This window comes from Bicyclus anynana, chromosome 9, assembly GCF_947172395.1.
Source record: "Bicyclus anynana chromosome 9, ilBicAnyn1.1, whole genome shotgun sequence".
Lineage (NCBI taxonomy): Eukaryota > Metazoa > Arthropoda > Insecta > Lepidoptera > Nymphalidae > Bicyclus > Bicyclus anynana.
Window position 1 is genome coordinate 17,354,918 of NC_069091.1, and position 19,677 is coordinate 17,374,594.

The window sequence follows — 19,677 nt, forward strand, 5'->3', positions numbered from 1 at the left end:
TTGAAACACGTGATATTTAATTTCTTAAAATGCACACAACTGAAAAGTTGGAGGTGCATGCCACGGACCAGATTCGAACCCCCACTCTCCGGAATTGGAGGCAGAGGTCATATCCACCGGGCTATCACGGCTTCTACCTACACCTACTTGTACTGTTATGCCTTCTATGGTTTCAAGTAAACATAGAACTTTTGAAGCGTCAGGTTTGACTATCTGTAGACTCTACCATCGGTTCGGCACTTGCACTTACTTACAAATTTCTAGGTGAGTAAATACAAGACAGGCATAAATCTGAAGTAGGTACTAAGAAGGTCGGAATTCCTCCGGTCCCTATATATTGTGGTTTCATGAATTTGAAATTAAACTTGATAAACCTAATCTACACAGTTTGTCAGGGTTTACTTTGATTTATAACTCGAGCTTTTTAGAGCAGCAGTGTGCAATATGATAACTGATAACATTTTAATTAATGTTGTCAGTACATGAATCTGACGATGATTAAACAACTCTTCGTTATCTTCTGTTACCCAACACTCGCCACCAGCCAGACGTGGTGGTCCTAAGCTCTATAAGCCTCCTAAAATAAGGTCTCTTGTGAAATATTTAATTGACGCGGACGATAAGCGCCGTGTTTATTTGAACACATCAAATGGAGCTGTTGTTTGCGCAATAAAACTACAGTTGAACATTTTTAATAACATTTTTTATTTATATTTTCCTCACTCATCAACAAGTATAAACTCCGGCCCGCGGCCGCGGCTGGTCCTGCGACGCCACGATTGGACGATGTGTTCGGACGTGCCGTCTGCAGCACAGGCGCGGCGCGGCACAAGTGGAAACAATAAACTAATACTCTAAGTACATAAACGTGTTCACAACGAGCCAGCTGCACACGATCAAACAACTATGCACATACATCTATTCACCACAAACAGTACACCCCATCATTCAACATACGAGTAGCTCATGGTAGCCACTCACCATCCAATAAGCTCATTATCTTGCAGCGCAAACGGCAGGACATCCGATAAAACTGACCGAGTATTGGTGAGGTACAGGCACGTGAACTTATTGGATGGTGAGTGGTTGCATTACACAGTTACACTTACACAACACATTGTCTAAACTTAAGCTAACCTCCCACCAGCGTGCGCGGCCGGATTCCACGAAAAGCTTGGAATAACTCCCCACAGAGTCAGATCTTTCGCACACACTCGTTGGAGGTACAAAAGGAGGTACAACAGTAAAAATAAAAAATAACAAAATTGTATAAATATGAAATTTCATGGAATTTGTTTTCGAATCTACACCTAATGTTAAATATACGATACACGTTCGTTTGTGCGCCGAACACGCAACAGCAATCTAACTCAGGAGCGCGCGCGACGCTTGCGGTGCGTCGCGTGCGCGCTCCCGCAGGAGTCGGCACAGCGCAGACACAGCACAGACAGCCTGCACTGTCGGAAAGTGGCAATGTACGTCAAGGACCGAGTGGTCGGATTATTCAGCAAGTCAAAGAATAATGATAATTCAAATGGATCTAAATAGGTACCAAAATACCAGTCGTTCAAATACTAAATCTTGTTTGACCTATTAGGTAGACAAACTTTTATTTTTCAAAATGTCAACAAGTAGTTAGTTACAAAAACAGTCATTATAATATAATCATGGACATAAGTTCCTTGTTTTTTATTACCTGTACAAATATTTGCATTGCCGAGGCGTAAAAACTGCACTCGGTCCGTGACATACGAGTAGGAGCAGTGATCAGCAGCATGCACGGACTCTGCACCAGACGAGAATAACATAACAGCGTGAATCATAATATGATACAGCATTATAATTACATCCGTCTAAAAGGTAATCGAGTTGTTTCAAAAAACCAGTCTCATAATATATTAGTTAGGTACTTAATTACATATATGAAAATATTGTCACGTAGTGTTACCTAACTATCTTTGTTTATCGCCACGGAGGAGCTCGTAAAACATTATCAACAAACAAATAAAAACAAGTCAAAAAAAAATGTCAAACATCAGTCGCGCTCAGTTTGGGCATTTCATTTCAACACGTAAGCTTATCTATAAAATGGCAGTGGCATGGCTGTGCGACAGCTGAGCGCTGCGAGCGACTCCACTCTGACTCATATGCAAATCTGACAACATGTACTTATATCGGAAGGCTCATCACTCGGACTCGATTACACAAGAAACATTAAAACCTACAAAGTCCCTATGTTACAGCCAACTAACTCTACATTCCCGCACGAGTTGACGCCGTGCGACACTGCGGAGAGTGCTGGTGTGGATTCGCATGAAGCCCAAAGAGCCCGAGAACTCTTTCCGTTAGGCAAAAGGAACGTATGGCTGCTCGCGCCTCGCGCCAATGGCCAGGTACAGTCGCCGACCGCCGACGTACATTTGACGTAATTGCGGACTACCACGTAATCGAGCCTCACAAAGGACTGACTACAGTGTCGCTCGACGCAGGCCACACGAACTGCGCTCAGTCGCCCCAGTCGTTCTTGCGAAATGTCTAAATACAAACACGAATTAATTCTACTTGCAGTCGGAGACATCGACGCTAATAAAAGACATGTAGACGTCAGATTGGACACTTTCGAGTGACAGCTGATCACTGACATCAGACAACAAAAGGCCCCGACACTTGACACAGGCATCGAATGCTAGAGACCATTTGAACCATTAAACGTCCTCGATTCGGAGTTATGTGAACACGAGAGTAAGCCCTCCTTCACACGAAAGTTTTTTTAACTGACGTTAAAAAAGCGTTTAAATACAACAAATGCATTTCACACGACGCTTTTTTATCGAGCAATTAAAATTTTGGGTTTTGGAAGTAGGACGTGAACGTTAATTAAGACGCCAACGCTGGGTTTTATTTAACGTATCGCTTTTTTTAACTCTCGTGCGACTGAGGACATAGTGTTCACGCGTGTTGTGTTTCGCAAGTGTAAGCCCGATAACGCAATTATTTACAACGATGAATTACAAAGTAAGTATTAAGTTTATCTGCTAGATATCACAATTATTACCATAAAATGCTCTATCGCACTTCGAATTTCCCTATTTTGATGAAAATGCAATAAATACATGTTAAGAGACTAAGTTCCGGATTAATACATTCACGTAAGTACCTATAAGTACATTAAGAAGAAGATATCTAGTTTTTAGTCTTAAAGAATATTTGGGTTTTTAGGTAAATGTTATTTTGTCTATTTATATCAAAATAGTAGATACCTATACGTAAGTACTAAATTAAAACTACAATTCGTGAGTGTAAAGAATTCCGTTTAGACCGGCGGCGCTGAGGAATGTCATAAAATAATTTAAGAATTTATTGTTGATACTTACGAGTAATTTTTTCGAGTTCACCAAAAAATATTACGGTTCCTAATTTTCTAATAACGTTCATAGAAAATGTGAGCTTCGTGGGAATTTATGGAAGGAAGGAATGAATGTCTACTTTCACGGGACTACATCACACACAGGCACTGAGGCACCATATGCATTCACTCGTCGAGTGAGTTCCGAGCGCCGCTGCGACCGCGGGCGAGCGGCAGGCGTGCTTCAGTAATCGAGCGAAATGCACTATAATAACTTAACATTTAAACAGTAACTCAGTAACAGATAATACTGGCCGTCTGACCGAGTCCCGGCGGCGGCGGCGGCGGCGGCGGCGGCGGCGTCGGCGGCGGTGGCTACAGCGGCGGCAGCGCGCACTGCGGCGCCTGCACGAACACGTCCGTGAAGTTGACGATGAGGAACAGCGTGAGCGAGCCCAGCGCCGAGCCCGCCTGGTTGACGGCGCCGCACACGCGCATGCCGGCCGCGCCGCCGCGCCGCGCCCAGCCGTACACCCACATGCGCGCGTACGACAGCGCGGCGTACAGCGCCACCCACGCCAGCACCACCAGCGCGCGCCCGCCCGCCGAGTGCTGCAGCGGCGGCGCGGGGCTCAGCAGCGCGGTCGCCAGCACGTAGCCCAGCGGCAGCAGCGCCGCGCCCAGCAGCGCCGCCAGCGCGCGCCCGCGCACCGGCCGCAGCCACACGCCCGCCAGGCACGCCAGCGGGTTGGCCATGGCGCCCAGCGTCACCGCCAGGTGGTAGGTCTGCGCGCCGTACGGCATGCACGAGTACGACTGGATGGACGGCAGCAGGCCGTTCATGCACGCGTTGAGCGCCGCCATCATCGCCATGACGCCGACCCAGCGCGCGCGCAGCAGCGGCTCGCCCGTCGCCTCGTCCTGCTTGGCCGCGTCGGCCGGCCGCACGCGCTCCGCGGCGAACGTCGGCAGCGAGTTGAGCAGCGCGAAGCTGGCCAGGCTGAGCGCCGACAGGCAGCCGACGACGGCCAGGAACACGGTCGAGTCGAAGCGCGGCTCGGGCGGCACGGCCGTCACCGACGCGTTGTCGGGCGCGTACACGCAGCGCGGCTCGCCGCCCGAGCCCTGCGCCAGCGACAGCAGGCCCGGCAGCAGGCCGCTCAGGCCCTCGCCCACCAGGTACGTGGCCAGGTACACGTCGCGGAAGTGGCGCAGGTACGGGTAGAACAGCACGGAGCTGGTGCAGCCCACGAGCCCCGTGAAGAAGGTGACCGCCAGGAAGGCCACGGAGCGCTCGGCGCCCGCCACCCACGCCGTGCGCTCGTGCAGGAAGGCGTTGAGGAACAGCGCCGCCGTGCCCACGCCCAGCATGCCGTACACGTAGGGCGCGTCGGGCGCGCGCGGGAACAGCCGGCGCAGCGCCGCGTACGCCAGCACGCCCACGTTGGCCAGCTGGATGCACACCACCATGAAGGACGGCAGCGCCCAGCCCTCGGGCAGGCGCTGCACCAGCAGCGGCAGCTGCACGAACACGCCGTTGACGCCGAGCCACGTGCCCAGCCCCCAGCCCATCATGAGCACGTCCAGCGCCACGCGCCGGTCGCCGCCCAGCACGCGCATGTCGCCGGCTCGCACGCCCAGACAGGGAGATCGCTCGCGCTGCTCGTCCGACCTGCGGTGCGAAGACTCCGGAGTGAGTCAGTGAGCGAGTGCGGGAGGGGAGCGCCGGGCGCGGGCGGGCTGCGACTGCGCCGCTCGGGGCGCCGCGGCTGGTTAAGAGCGCGCCGGCCGATAAGGCGGCTCCGTCGCCGAGAGCACACGTAGCCGGCGAGCGCGACGCAGCAATGACGTGCACGAGATACTACGACGCTAGTAGCTACTTCATTATAGACGCTCTCATTGACACACGGCTACTAGGAACACAACAAACGGAATCTCGCACGCTCGAGGACACCGCTGACCGGCGCGGACGTCGTCACGCAACTCTCCGCCGCCTACGACCACACGCACCTACTTATAAGCTGCATGAGTTTTTACTTATTAAAATAAATACTTTATTTTCATTTTGATCATTGAAAACTATTAAAAATAATCATATTATTTTCCGGTCGAGTTGAAGCGAGAGAAGTCAGCAGAAAATTGTAACGCCAAGAAATTGATAAGAGTTATCGTGGAATCTAAATGCCCGTTTATGAGGGTTAGATACAGATAGGTGTTGCGCTAGCGCGAGCGCGCGCCGCCGCCCGCCGCCGCCGCTGCAGCGCGCGACGAAACCTTAGAGTCGGCCCACTTCCGCAGGCCGCGACCTCGTCTGGGGCACACGTCACGAGACGGCTTCTCTTTGCATGCATAGACTGCGAGGCTGGACGGAGGCTCCTACTGCATTCGGACAAATGCGATAACTTATTTATCTGACTCGAACGCGTATAGAGGAAACGACCGCGGCTCTATTGTCGATGCGACGCGTTCTCCATCAGCCGAGCAGCCGTACAGACAGGACAGGGCGTCGACAGTGGCGGTGCGCCACAGATAAGGCGTATCTAGCGCTGTGACAACAGTGAGTAGTGACGAGTGTTGAAGTTGTTGATGTCGTATCCGTGTCACTGAAAACGTTTCAAGCGAAAACAGCGAACATGACGACGCACGATGGTACATATTTACTATCGTACTTCGTCACGTGGGTGGATTGATATTCAAAAACACAAATCAGGAGTTATGAACAAGAACCTAATTAATAAAGTTTTGTTCCAAGCATTTGATTCAAAACGCATGCCGAAATTATTTAAAAAAATCTCTTCTCTCATCTTATCTTTTGCGATATATTTAACTTAACACTTATAGTCCGGTCAATTTAGACATTCGAAGGTGCATAAAATCCCAAAAAGCTGAAAATCAATAAAATTGTTCAAACATAATTATAAACAATGTTTAAAAGTTGTTCCCCATCATTCCCGTGTATGGGAAAAATTTTATTCAAGATCAAAGGTCCAAAAAATTAGTTTATCGCGATTTTCAGCATAACGGTAATTTTTATCATAAAAGTACCTTAGACAAAAATTGTATTTCATAAAATTATCTATAAAAAATGTATTAAAACTTTTTTTCTTACGAGCCACCGTTTCTGAGATATAACGATTCAAACACCGGTCTATTCAGGAAAATTTTAAACTAACTAACTAACTATAATATGGTTTATTTAAAGAAAAATCTAATCTTGGCTATTTTTTTATTAAACTACAAGAAGTAAGTAGGGGCTATGAAAATAGACAACGGAAGACAATCTGCAAATGTTATCCGTCACGTACTAACTCGAGCTAATCAGTAATGAGTGAAACTCAAGGGTGTCGATGTTGTGTTGCAAGCAGATTAAAGCTTCTCTTGGAACATGCCTACACCACAGGCTTTGGAACACCAAGATACGCCGCAGAAAACGATAATCTGATAAAAACCTAATCTAACTAATATATTCGGATTCGGGCGGCGATAAAGATAAAAAATCATGATGGATAGAACGATACATAATATCGTAAATAAAATAACGAAAGCTCATTTGTCGTAGATGTAGTGCCGGGGACGGAACTATCGGGTGACAGGGCACATGCCGAAGGCGGTCCGAGTGCCTAATGCCTATGTGAAGTCGTGAGCACAGAGGTAATTTTACATAAAATACAAACCGGTCAAGCGTGTGTCGGGCCACGCGCAATGTAGGGTTCCGCAATCGTATTTAGTCGGCATCGGTGACGACCAATGCAAACTTAATGCCGACATGAACATAACATGATTGCGAACAAACCGATGTCGAGAATCCGGAACATGTTTACGATTCATTAGGTAGTCGAGCTCATTTTCTAAACGAAAAGTTTAGCGCCTCATCGAGACGAAGCTTCTTAAGAAAAAAAACCTTGATAGTAACCAATTTTAAGAATGTTCTCCAGATCTAGGACCAATTTCCTAGTCTAGACTATTATAGTAAACTATTTTACAAGACTAAGCGACACTATTATTTAGTTAGTCTGTCGGTCTGTCTGTTACCTTTCCACGGCTAAACCACTGAATCGATTTTGATAATTATCGACTTGGATGATAAATTTTGTGAGCCCGCTCTCACGGCGCGCCTCGTAATCCTCTAACGGTAGGAATTTTTCTGACATACTCGACACTTATCCGTGATCATCGTTACAAATGTTGGCCAATTTAACACAATCACTGCACACATACTACATACACGCCTTACATGCTTGTGTTTGTCTGCCTCGTTGGTCTAGTGACTCGTTGTGCTGTGGCTCGCGGTTAGGGTTACAGTTCGAAAGCTATTATTACGTAGCTGTTTTTTTTTTCAAGATATTTTCAGTAGTCTGGAGTCGGGATGAAGCACGATGATGATACATACATATGCCTGAGTGCACGTAAAGCCTACAATTGCGAGTGCGATGATGTCTCTGACAGTGGTGTGAGATTAGCCTTCGTCGTCGAAATTCGGTTGCAAGGTCAGTATTGTTATTACCTATTGAAAATATAATTTAGTTAAGTTTCATCAAAAAATGTTTAGTATTCTTAAATCAAAGAGTAAAAGAGGAGTGCTACATCACTGTACAAGACGAAAACATTGGTTGTAGTAAATAATATTATGTATCTATCCAATAAAATATAAATACAGATAAAAATACCATCAGCAAAACAAACTGCACACTGATAAGCTCATGTGTGCGTGGAGGTTGACATACAACGTAGTACCTATTCCCGGTTTGGATACCTCTCTACCAGTAGGTACATACTAATTACATGGCTAACATCCGTCTGAACCCTTATCATTTTACTTACACTTTAACAGACTAGTTATCATTGACTACAAGGCATTCGTTTTTGTATCAACTGCATGTCGCCTTGATAACAACAAATCTTAGTGTATTGCAGCTACGGTACACACTGAGCTGTATAATATTAAATCTGTAGAGAGGTCAATTCTTTACATAAAATATATTTCCAAAAGAACTATCAGGGGGTGATTGGTGATCGATACTGAAGCTAAAAATGCAATCGGTAAAATTTTCGTCTGTCTGACTACTACTCTACGGATAAAACTACTCTACGGATTTTAACAAAACTTAGTACAATTATTCTTCATACTCCCGGACAGGTTATAGTATACTTTTCATCACGCTACGATCAATAAGAGCAGAGCAGTGAAAGAAAATGTTGGGGAAACGGGAGAAGTTACTCCATTTTTACAGTGACACTACAGTAAGGGCTGAATAAAGAAGCGGAGGAAGTCGCGGGCGTGCGCTAGTAACGTAATAAAATTCACAAAGGTATGGTACACACATTCACTATGGTTAGGTACAATCAATTTACGACGACAGTGAACACAAATGATATACGAACTACTGGTTGCTTATTGATGGTATAGTTACTGCGGTATAGTTCAATGAGCCAGTAACTAATGAAAACGGGACGTTGTTATTATTATTATTGTCATACAGGAATTAGTTGGGTATACGTTATAGTCAGGAATCCCAAGAATATTTTGTACACCTGATTACTAACAAGCTAACTTTTCGTGAGTAGCTTCTTCTCGATGAGACGAACAACTTTTTTATATACGAAAATTCTTGATTCTGGTAGCTAACTGAGTTACCAGGAAATGAAAATTTCAGAACTTCGGAACGAGATAATGTACCATGCAATTTGTAAACGACTTCAAAAAAAAAGGAGGAGGTTTTCAATTCGACGCGTATGTTTTTTTACGTTTGTATAACTTCGTCATTTCTTAACCAATTTTAAAAAATATTCTTTTTTTTTGTTTGAAAGGGTAGTCCAGATGGGTCTTATTTAATTTTCAAGAAAACCGGTTCATTAATTTGGTGTTAAAATGAAAATAACGAAATACTACTGTGGCGCTTTCGGTCACTATGCTAGGACATATATATATATGCTAAAACAGAAAAATAAAATCTTTTTAACGAAAAAAATTCAACCGACTGTAACTGTAGAGAATGCAGATGATCATCAATAAACCGTTGCAAAGCACAGGCAGATGTTTTAGCATTCCTGACGTTGCTTCAGTAGTCCGTCATCAACGCAACGCGCAAATCAACCGCTCGTGTGTACCTACGTCCTAAGCAAAATGTCTGTCGTAGAAAACAACGACATGGGATTGGTCATCATCATTATTTCCATCAGCATACCACATTATTGTAATGTTAAACAAGCACTACTCAAACAAATGAGCAAGTTAAAACATACAGGTGAGATATGCGTGTAAGCACATACAAGTGATAAGTGTAAGCTCTGAGCAGTTACAGCCGTTATATATTATGTATGAGTATATTGCACATAAGTACTTTCATCATTTGATTATAAATTATTTGCCATAAAGCTTATAAAATATTTTATAAACTTTTTACGTTACTTGTTCGTATAGGTGTTCATAAGGCTCAATCCTACTACGGTGTTTTTCAAACCCACGAGCACGAATTGTATAAATGTGTTTTTGAAGAATTTGAACTTAATATGAAGTGTCATTAAATGATTCCCCGTTTTACTGGTGACATTGAATGAGACCCTAAGCCCTCATTCGCAGCATAGTTTTTTTACGCACGTTCAAATACAACGAATACATTCCCAAGTATACGTGTTCACACGACAGCGTTTTTAAAACACGACGCTTTTTTTCGAGCAGTGTTGCATTTTTAATTTTGGGCGTTGGACATAGACCTTCATTTAACTTTATACTATTCAACGCTTTTTTAACGTCCGTTAAAAAACTCTCGTGCGAATGAGGGCTAATGCTAGGAAACAGTGTATTTTTGTGGTACACTAATGAAAAACTAAGCCTTGACGTGGTAATTTCAATCAAGGTCCAGATGTGTTATAAAACAAAAATAATATATGTGTACAACTGTTACTCGTGTAAGAGTTTGCTTGTTCCTTTTATTTATTTTAGTTTTATCTTGTACTAGCAGAACCTCGCGGTTTCACCCGCGTAGCACCCTTTCCCGTAGGAATGAATCTATACTAATCTATACTAATATTATAAAGCTGAAGAGATTGTTTGTTTGTTTGTTTGTTTGTTTGATTGAACGCGCTAATCTCAGGAACTAATGGTCCGATTTGAAAATTTCTTTCAGGGTTAGATAGCCCATTTATCGAGGAAGGCTATAGGCTATTTTATCCCGGTATTCCTACGGGAACGGGAACCACGCGGGTAAAACCGCGCGGCGTCTGCTAGTACAGGATAAAATATAACCTTGATACTGATAAATCTACTTTAAATTTGGTCTAAAAAATAAATGTCACTATTTTAATCTATACTAATACTATAAAGCTGAAGAGTGTTTGTTTGTTTGTATGTTTGAACGCGCTAATCTCAGGAACTACGGGCCCGGTTTGAAAAATTATTCCAGTGTTAGATAGCCTATTTATCAAGGAATGCTATAGGTTATATATTATCCTTCTTTTCATACGGGAACAGCAACCACGCGGGTGAAACCGCGCGGCGTCAGTTAGTCATATGTAAATAAATGTTAATAGTTCAATTTTAGTCTTGAATAAATAAATAAAATAAACAAAGAAGCAAGCAGTTCACGTCGTCTTTCACATCTGTGTTAATACAAGACCTTGTAGAGAATGTCCTGTTACCAAGTGCCTCTTTGTTAATGAGTTTTAATTGAAAATAAGTTAATAAATTACCAATTACATGTTACTACCAATTACATAATTACCTGAGTGTTAAACTGGTATTAAGTCTCAGAATATTGTTATTGTGCCGTTTCCAAAATTAAAAATAATTTTGAAGAAAAATTTACTTTCGTTATTGTTTAAATAAAAAAATTACCTACCTATGCTCAAAACGTTTAGGTAATTTACACAATATAAATAAACAAAACCATACAACTCAGGAGTGTTTAACATTTTATAAAAGGATTGAATATTGTAAGTTTAGTATTTACGAATATCGTCGTAAAATAAAACTTCCTTTGTTAACCAAATATATTATTTACATTAATATGCCCTGTTATTGTATAATGAAATGGGGAGGAAAATGTAAAGTGGGTGTGAATTTTTTTACTCGTATTCTCATAGTGTGGGTTATTGTTAGACAGTCTAAATAATTTAATGACTTTGTTATGACACTATTCTTCGATTTAGGGCTTCATTTGATTAAAGTGCTAATATTTGTTACAAGCCTACTTTACAAGTACGATACGGCATAACAATTTGAAATGAAAATCTTAGGACTTAAGAGTTAAAATAAAATTGAAAACGAATGTAGAAATAACCAATTCAGCCGTTTCAGACCAATCTGACTAGTTTAAAGGCACCGCGAAACCATAATTTAACCAATTCCCAGGCGTACGAAGTCACCTGCGTACACTGGCATACAACGATACATAATTATTACATATTTACGCCGAGTATGTACTAAATGACGTCCTACAACTACCTATATTATAGTTTTAAAAATGGATGTACAATATTTGTAAATAATTAAAGATCAAGATCTGAAAATAAGAAAAATCGTCAATAGATAATACAAAGAAAAGAGATCAATATAGCAAAAGTAACTAATGTCTACGCGCAAGAGAGCTTTTAATATTTTTAAAATGTCTATTGCTAAAACGCAAATTTAATATTTGCGTTATTTGCGTTAAAATATTATTAATACCTTTGATTTTTCAAAATGGTTTATGACTGATGTCTGCTTGGGTTATTAAGGGATTTATATACTTAATATACTGAATATTTAATATTAATAATTAAAGAAAATATTTTGTTTGTTTTTACGTGAATCGAAACAAAAGTGTCCGCTTAAAAGAATCCTTTTTGTGTTGTGTTATGGTGAAATAAAGTCTAAACATTTTAAGTATAATAAAAAATACTCCCTTGATGTGTTTATAATAATAAATTTATACTATGTAATATAACTTACTTTACGATATTAAGTAGTAATTTACTCTGAAGTTCCATAAGAATATTAGAATTAATTTATGTAGGAAATCTCTGTGAAATGACAATATTTGTAATATATGACGGCTGTATCCGCACTGTATATGACACTACAGTGCACGCAATGTGAAGGAGGTTATACGTTACATGGCGAGTGTCGCTGGAGACTGCGTGCGCTGCGTGCGCCGTGCGCCGTGCGCTGCGTGTGCGTGCAGGGCGGCCGCGCGCGCGACTGTGCCTACCTGCGAGCGCTCAGCGCAGGCCGCCCGCCGCAGGGCTCCGCCGGGGCGCCGCCGCTAGCACTAGCGCACTCACACACGGGCCACTGTCCCACATCACGTCATTATCTGTCTTCTGATCACAGTAGCACCGTTTGTTATCTACATTCACCAGGTAGGAACATGACGCCAGCCACTGACGGTCACGCCGGCAACGCTGTCGGCAGCGCGCGAAGGGATGTGGGAAATTAAAAAATATCGAAACCTGGAACACTAATCGAATCGCATAAAATATAAATGAATAACATCCCTACGTGCGCTGCAAGCGTAGCAGCAGCGCTTCCGTTTTGATCGTCAGTGGCTGGCGTGAGAAAGAAAGAAAAGATTTTTATTAAAATAGACTTTGCCACACACCACTAAGTATACACTAAATTAGTATTAGCTAGATGAGTACTGCTACTGCCCCGACGCCGTTATATCATTGCCCGTTTGAGCATTTAACTGAAATACTCATTACGAATATTAAACGCCGAAAAATCGTAACACCTCACTAAATAATATATAAAAATTTTAATAAAAAAAATTCAACCGACTTCCAACTCAAAAAATAACTTTAACTAAAAAGCAAAAAATAACATCCTACCTATGTGCTACCTTCTGATCAGTTTGAAGGCGGTGCCAAGCCAGTGATGTTTTAATTAAATACGTTTAAACTACAAAATTTCTGTGGTTATTCCAGAAACAGCTTTAATTAAAACACGACACTGGCTTGGCACCGCCTTCAAACTGATCAGAAGGTAGCACATAGGTAGGATGTTATTTTTTGCTTTTTAGTTAAAGTTATTTTTTGAGTTGGAAGTCGGTTGAATTTTTTTTATTAAAATTTTTATTTTTTTATTTTTAGTGTTAGCATACCCACTGCGTGTGTACAGTCACAACCTATCTAAGTGGAAAGTTCTTATCAATACAAAATTATCAAGTCCAAACACAAGGTAGCTACTGTGAACCGTCGAGGAGTTCTCTTCACTGTCCCTCGTCTTCATCACCAGACCCTTAATATAGTCACTACCCATATAGGTGGAAAGTACTCATCAATACAAAATTATCAAGTCAAAACACAAGGTAGCTACTGTGAACCGTCGAGGAGTTCCCTTAACTATCCTTCGTCTTCATCATCAGACCCTTAATACAGTCACAACCCATCTAGGTGGAAAGTTCTCATCAATACAAATAAATCAAGCCCAAACAAAAGGTACCTGCTGTAAATCGTTGACGAGTTCCATCGTCTGTGTTTCGGCTCCATCATCAGACCTACTTCAGACCTTCATAAAATTGTAGTGGTTTAAAATACCTTATGGAAACATTAACAAACGCACTAGCTGTCCCTACGATTTTCGAAAGTTCCCCTCGATTTCTCCAGGATGCCATCATCAGATCCTGACATGAAAAAAATGGGACCACCCTGGAATCAAACCCTTCAAAACAAAAAAAGAATTTTCAAAATCGGTCGACAAATGACGGAATTATCGCTGGACATACATAAAAAAAAAAAAAAAAAAAAAAAAAAAAAAACATACATACAGCCGAACGTAGAACCTCCTCCTTTTTGGAAGTCGGTTAAAAATACAGATCTAGGACTGAAAGTTTTAATTAAGTAGGTACCTACTTATGTATTACGTAAAAGTCAATACAGCGGGAAACTTACGAGGAAATATAATAAACTGAATAGGTATGACGTGATACTTGTGTATCTCTATATGTTACGGTAAACTAATGCGGTAGGGTAAAACCTTGACTCATCCATGTTAAAGAACATGGGCAGATATCGCCCTGGGATAGATGTCTCAAAAAACCCTACTTCCAAAAACAAAATAGAAAACTTATTGATGTACCTTTTATCTGGTATATGCATTTAATTAACCCGTAACATATGCCTTCTACCCCAGTGGTGCAAGGTGTTGTACGAGGCGTGGGGGATGTTACCGCCAAGCTAATCCGAAGATATTGGCGTTTTTCTACCTATTACGATTGATGAAAATATTTTCTGCCATAAAAGTACGAGATAATCGTTACCTACTCTAGCTGTTTAATATTTATATTAGCTACTATTCATGACAGGTATTTAATAATAGATTTTGTAATGCGTGTTAGTGTATGCATGCATGCATGCATTCATGCAAAAAGTTATTGTTATGTACCAGCGTTAAATAGGAAACAAAAATTTTACGTTAGAGATGATTCTATCAAAGTTTCAACTAAGTTATCTATTAAAACAGATTGTAATTACTTATTGTTGTTGATTATTTATAACAGCATCAATCTCAGACTCGTCTCAGGCGCGGATATTTCACTTTGAGGATAAATGTCTATACCAGGCGGGCATCTATCCCAAAAACTTGTCTCTCAAGAACTTAATTTCTGCAAAACCAGAAATGTGTATGAAAATGTTGATTCTAAAGCTTTAAAAATTTTATTAAACCATCTAACTACATCACAGGGAGAATCCATGCAATGCATGCATGCTAAACTAATGAGGCTCTTTCGAAAATGAAAATGAAGAAGAAAGAAAAAATCGCGATTGACGGCATCTATTCCATTTTTTCTTAATCATTAAGAAGTTGTCTAAGAATGTCCTAGGTTCAAACGCAGCCGCTGCGTCCAGACATAATATTAGAATTATTAGGATTTATCCTTTATTGCACACAACCACAAGACGTTACAACAAGAAAAAATCATAATACGAGTAAATAATCTCTACAAGCGATCTCGTGCAGACAACCCGCAGCGTAGAAAATTCTAACTATTGCTATAGCGAATTGCGATATATCCCACACGCTCAAAAGGAATATTTGCGATATCTTTACTTACATAGGTATGTCGTTCTATGATTCTAGACTCAAAGACAATAAATATTTAATAAAGGTGCGTTTTCTTGGAAAAAAAAACATGTAGCCTGGTTAACATGTGCTCTGTAGTACAAAATATTTTCTCCGTCTCCTAAAGAAATGGTTGAGGTGTCATTCGATTCCGGATTGAATGTAGATAGTTTTTAAAAAAATTGAAAGCCCTCTCGCAAAAATTGCAAAAGTTATAAACAATTAACTAAAAATAAAATGAAAGGGGTTCGGTTTTTGACTTTTAACTCAAAACCTATTTTAGATATTTCCAATTTGACAACAGATTCAAAAAGAACAGGTTTCCTAACAAAAACTGTAACCTGTAGAATGTTTCTTAAAAACTTAAAAACAATAAAAAAACTCAACCGCCTAGATATTAAAAGTACTACGTACGTAATAATATGTGCGATCTGCTACATTTTAATTTAAAAAAGTTGTTTAAGTATCACTCACAAATGAACAGTAAAAAATCGAGCTGCTTGGGCAGATAGATTACAAGCTCAGCTTGAAGATCCGCCTGATTCACCGAGATGATGAGATCGCAATGAACTATCAAAAGTTACTGGAACCGAATTGTACGCGAACAATGTCCGCCCGCTAATCAACAAGATCTTTGAGATGCAACAAAAACAAAGTAACTACCTACTTGCCAGACACAAACATAAAATGACCCCTTGCCCTGCGGCCGCGCTACGCGGCTCGCCAAATTATTATTTATTATTGTGCCTTATTTGATGTGACGGTTTCTGTATTTTTATTTGCTTGTCTATCTATGAGTGGCACACACACAGTGATGCACACTTTGCACACCAGCACCATGTGATGCAATACCTGTGACATAACCAACCTACTTGTAACTAATGTAACATGTATTATATGTTTTACTAATACATTCAATACAATTCAACTTAGCTACAATCCATCGTTTATAATCTCACAGATTCTCACATTAAGGGAGTAGAGTAGGTGGGGGACAGGGTCCAACCATTAAACTAACAACTGTCATAATACATAATATGTATATAATTACTAGCGGACCCGGTCAAGCTTCGTTTTGACATAAGTGCACTTATTCTCTATCCCTACTCTACCCTTCTATACCTTTACCCCTACCCTACCCTAATCTGTTCAGCCATTTCGAGTTTGGCGTTAAAGAGTAACAAACATCCAAACATACAAACTGTCGTGTTTATAATATTAGTAAGATTACATTAGAGGATTTATTGTTATATTTTGGTTACAAGTATATTACAGAAAACTGTATAATTCTTTATACATAAATTTATTTTTCTTCAAATAAGTGCCTGCTCTATTTGTATAAGGACTTCATTGACCAAATAGCATATCCAATTACTTATAACATGCTTTTATTTCCTTTGTCGACTCCATGACAAGGGAAATAAAAGCACTTTACATAGACTTTGTTATTATCAACACGCAAAACGAGTCAACTACATTAAAATTTTTACTAAGTGTTAAACATAACCAATATGCCAATATTATTCAAACGGGTACATACCACAATAAAACTACGACATTTTTAATGATGATATCTCAGTCCCGTTGTGACCACAATCCATGCAACTGGGTTGAAATATCAACATTAAAAATCTTGTCGTTTTATTGTGGTGTGTACCCATTTAAATAATATATGTAATGAACAAACACAAAATAAGTCTAAAATCATTAATAATAATACACCAGTTTATTACAACCCAGAAACCTTGAAATAAGATCTGACACAATTACATTTATTTAAACAATTGTGATATTACAATTAACTTCTTCAACCAGTTACTTTAAAAATTACATATTAGCACAGACCACAAAGTCTAAGTAGTTGTAAATTAAATAAAATTGTCATCATAATCAAAATTATTTATAAGTTTTACTGAGTATGCCCAGTAACATGATAATATTAAACATACTTAAAAATGTTACCTTCACTAATTCAAAATAGTCACCTTCAATTGTTTACTTCTTTCTTTAGGTTAATATACACATTGATAACTTGAATATTTTATAGTGGTTTTATTACCTACATCTCATTGATAATAGTACACATTTGACTAAGCTTTCCTGCTATAATTAAATATGCATCTTATTCTGTGTGTAGAGAATTCACAATTAACAGCAAAATTCCTACAATGTAGGCACAGTAAATTGAAAATAGTAGTAATAGCATGTGCAATAATGGATGAACACCTTTTAAGAAACACCTGTCAGCTTGCTGTATATCAGACATATCAAAGTGCACAGTGTGCTCAGAGGAAAAACAGACAGGAAAACATTCCACCATGATGCCCAATACATAACCAGAATGATGCAGATGCAGATGCAGAATAGACCCAGAATCGTAGAAAAAAAATGTGTGTGCAATAAAGGATTCAAAGTACAAGTGATCAATTAAATGTTACCATGTGAATATGACTTAAAAACTTCTTGCAATCAAAAATGATTATACTCAAATAATATTAAGTTCAAAGGTCAAGAAAATCATCTTCAATGCCACTACAAATTACATCTACATAGTACAGAGCAACATGATAATAACATTAAGTTATATAGGTCAGTAGTGTACCGCAAGCTTACCTATTGACACAAGTCGTGCATCATTCACAGCACCACTCCGTTCACAAGTTAACTACAAGGGACTTTGAATTGAAGAAGATAGTCGTTGCTATTGTGTAACAAACTACAACCACAAGCGTGCGATATGACCCGTGGATGGAATCGATACAAATCACATCTCACCTTCTCAAGCTGCTCATGGCTGTACAAAATTACAAATTTTGCATAGAATTCGCTGACTCTGTGTTACACGAGTTATGATAAATCACTAACATATTGACACAACACAGTGGTAGATCTACCAGAAGAGTGGATTATATCACAACATAATAAATAATTGAATTAAGTAAATAAGGTCAACGGTTCACGAAACTAACTATACAAAACTTTATTACCAATGTGAATTGTGAAGTGAATTGAATTTTGAAATTTAATAGAAATATCAAAATCAGCTGTGACTGTGAACTGCTTGACAGTGACAGTAGTGACAACTACAGAGTACAAACCTTGACAGCTGACAGCTAGTACCACAGATCGTTAATTCTTTGGCACTGACAAATCCCAAAAAGAGTTTTTGTTCCCATTTATTTATAAAATTCTGTCTATGGATTTAAGATTTAAAGGCTTGTAGTTCTATAATATTATTAATTCTAGTTCTATAATAGTATTAATTATAGCCATGTTCTAGTGTTTTAGGGCCTTAAACAGAGAAAATTGTAAAGGAAGGGAAAAATCCATAACCATCTCCACCATCTCTACAGTTGCCTGTATCAAACTGAGTCAAGAACAAATCCAATATTTGCACTATAATATTGGGAATGCCTTCCGATTTTTTTTTTAATTGCCGGGCGATTTTAGTCTTTACCACTACTTTCATAACTCTAGGATAAAAGGTTTTTTTTTTTAATACTAGCCGATGTCCCGCGGTTTTACCCGCGTAGTACCTACTCGTTCTCGTGAGAAAGAATAAAACTAGATCTCTCTGTACCTACTCTTAAATCTACGGAGTCTATGCCCTCACAAATAACGTGGCTATCTAGAAGTAAAATAATTTATCAAAATCAGTTTAGTAGACCCAGAGGTTGCCCCATACAATACCACAAACTTTATCTATCCCTAATAACATTTAAATAGATTTGCGATATATTTTTTAAATACGACCTGTAAGGTCCCTTGTCCTTACCGTAATAGCAGTAAGTCATCGTCTCACCACTACACTATAATGGCCAGCTGCACACGTCCGCCGTATACACGAACACTACACGACCAATACCATTCCTGTCCAATTAGTCAGAAATCAAAATCCTAGAGGAATTTTGGTACATAAATAGACTGTGTTAGGAGTGAGGGACGGCAAGCGTCCAGCGGCTGGGGATCGAACCCAACACCTCCTAGAGTTGAGTCAGGCCCCCAGTTGAATAAATGTATCCCCTACCAATGCAATCTGATGTATACTTACTATCCCGGTTTAATCCTCCTCCAATACTATGTATACTTTGTATCCCAGTATAGTGCACACAACTTATAGCATGTTAAGCCGTCGGTCGTTATAAAGTCAAACAGAATCACTTTTAAGTTTGTCAACCCACACTAGAGCTGGGTTGATCTAATGTCCAAATCCATTTAAATAGGCCAGTAATAGAAGATAATGATGAGAATAGTATTCATGTTACAAATATGTTATCGATGAAGATCCGTG

At 40.2% G+C, this 19,677-nt stretch overlaps 1 protein-coding gene across 4 annotated transcripts; it reads right to left on the bottom strand.

Moving 5' to 3' along the window:
* Positions 1-681: 681 nt before the first annotated feature.
* Positions 682-18,462, bottom strand: LOC112043674 (solute carrier family 52, riboflavin transporter, member 3). 4 transcript variants are annotated; one of them, XM_052883669.1, is made up of 4 exons: positions 18,162-18,462; positions 14,798-14,928; positions 12,440-12,617; positions 682-5,018 (listed from the first exon to the last, which is right to left on the bottom strand). In XM_052883669.1, coding segments are annotated over exons 3-4 (1,299 nt in total). In that variant the 5' UTR covers positions 12,442-12,617; positions 14,798-14,928; positions 18,162-18,462; the 3' UTR covers positions 682-3,721. The 4 variants fall into 4 exon arrangements, with proteins under 4 accessions (XP_052739629.1, XP_052739631.1, XP_052739632.1 ...); XM_052883671.1 differs by having other exon boundaries at positions 18,000-18,462; XM_052883672.1 differs by lacking the exon at positions 14,798-14,928.
* Between the last annotated feature and the right edge of the window lie 1,215 nt (positions 18,463-19,677).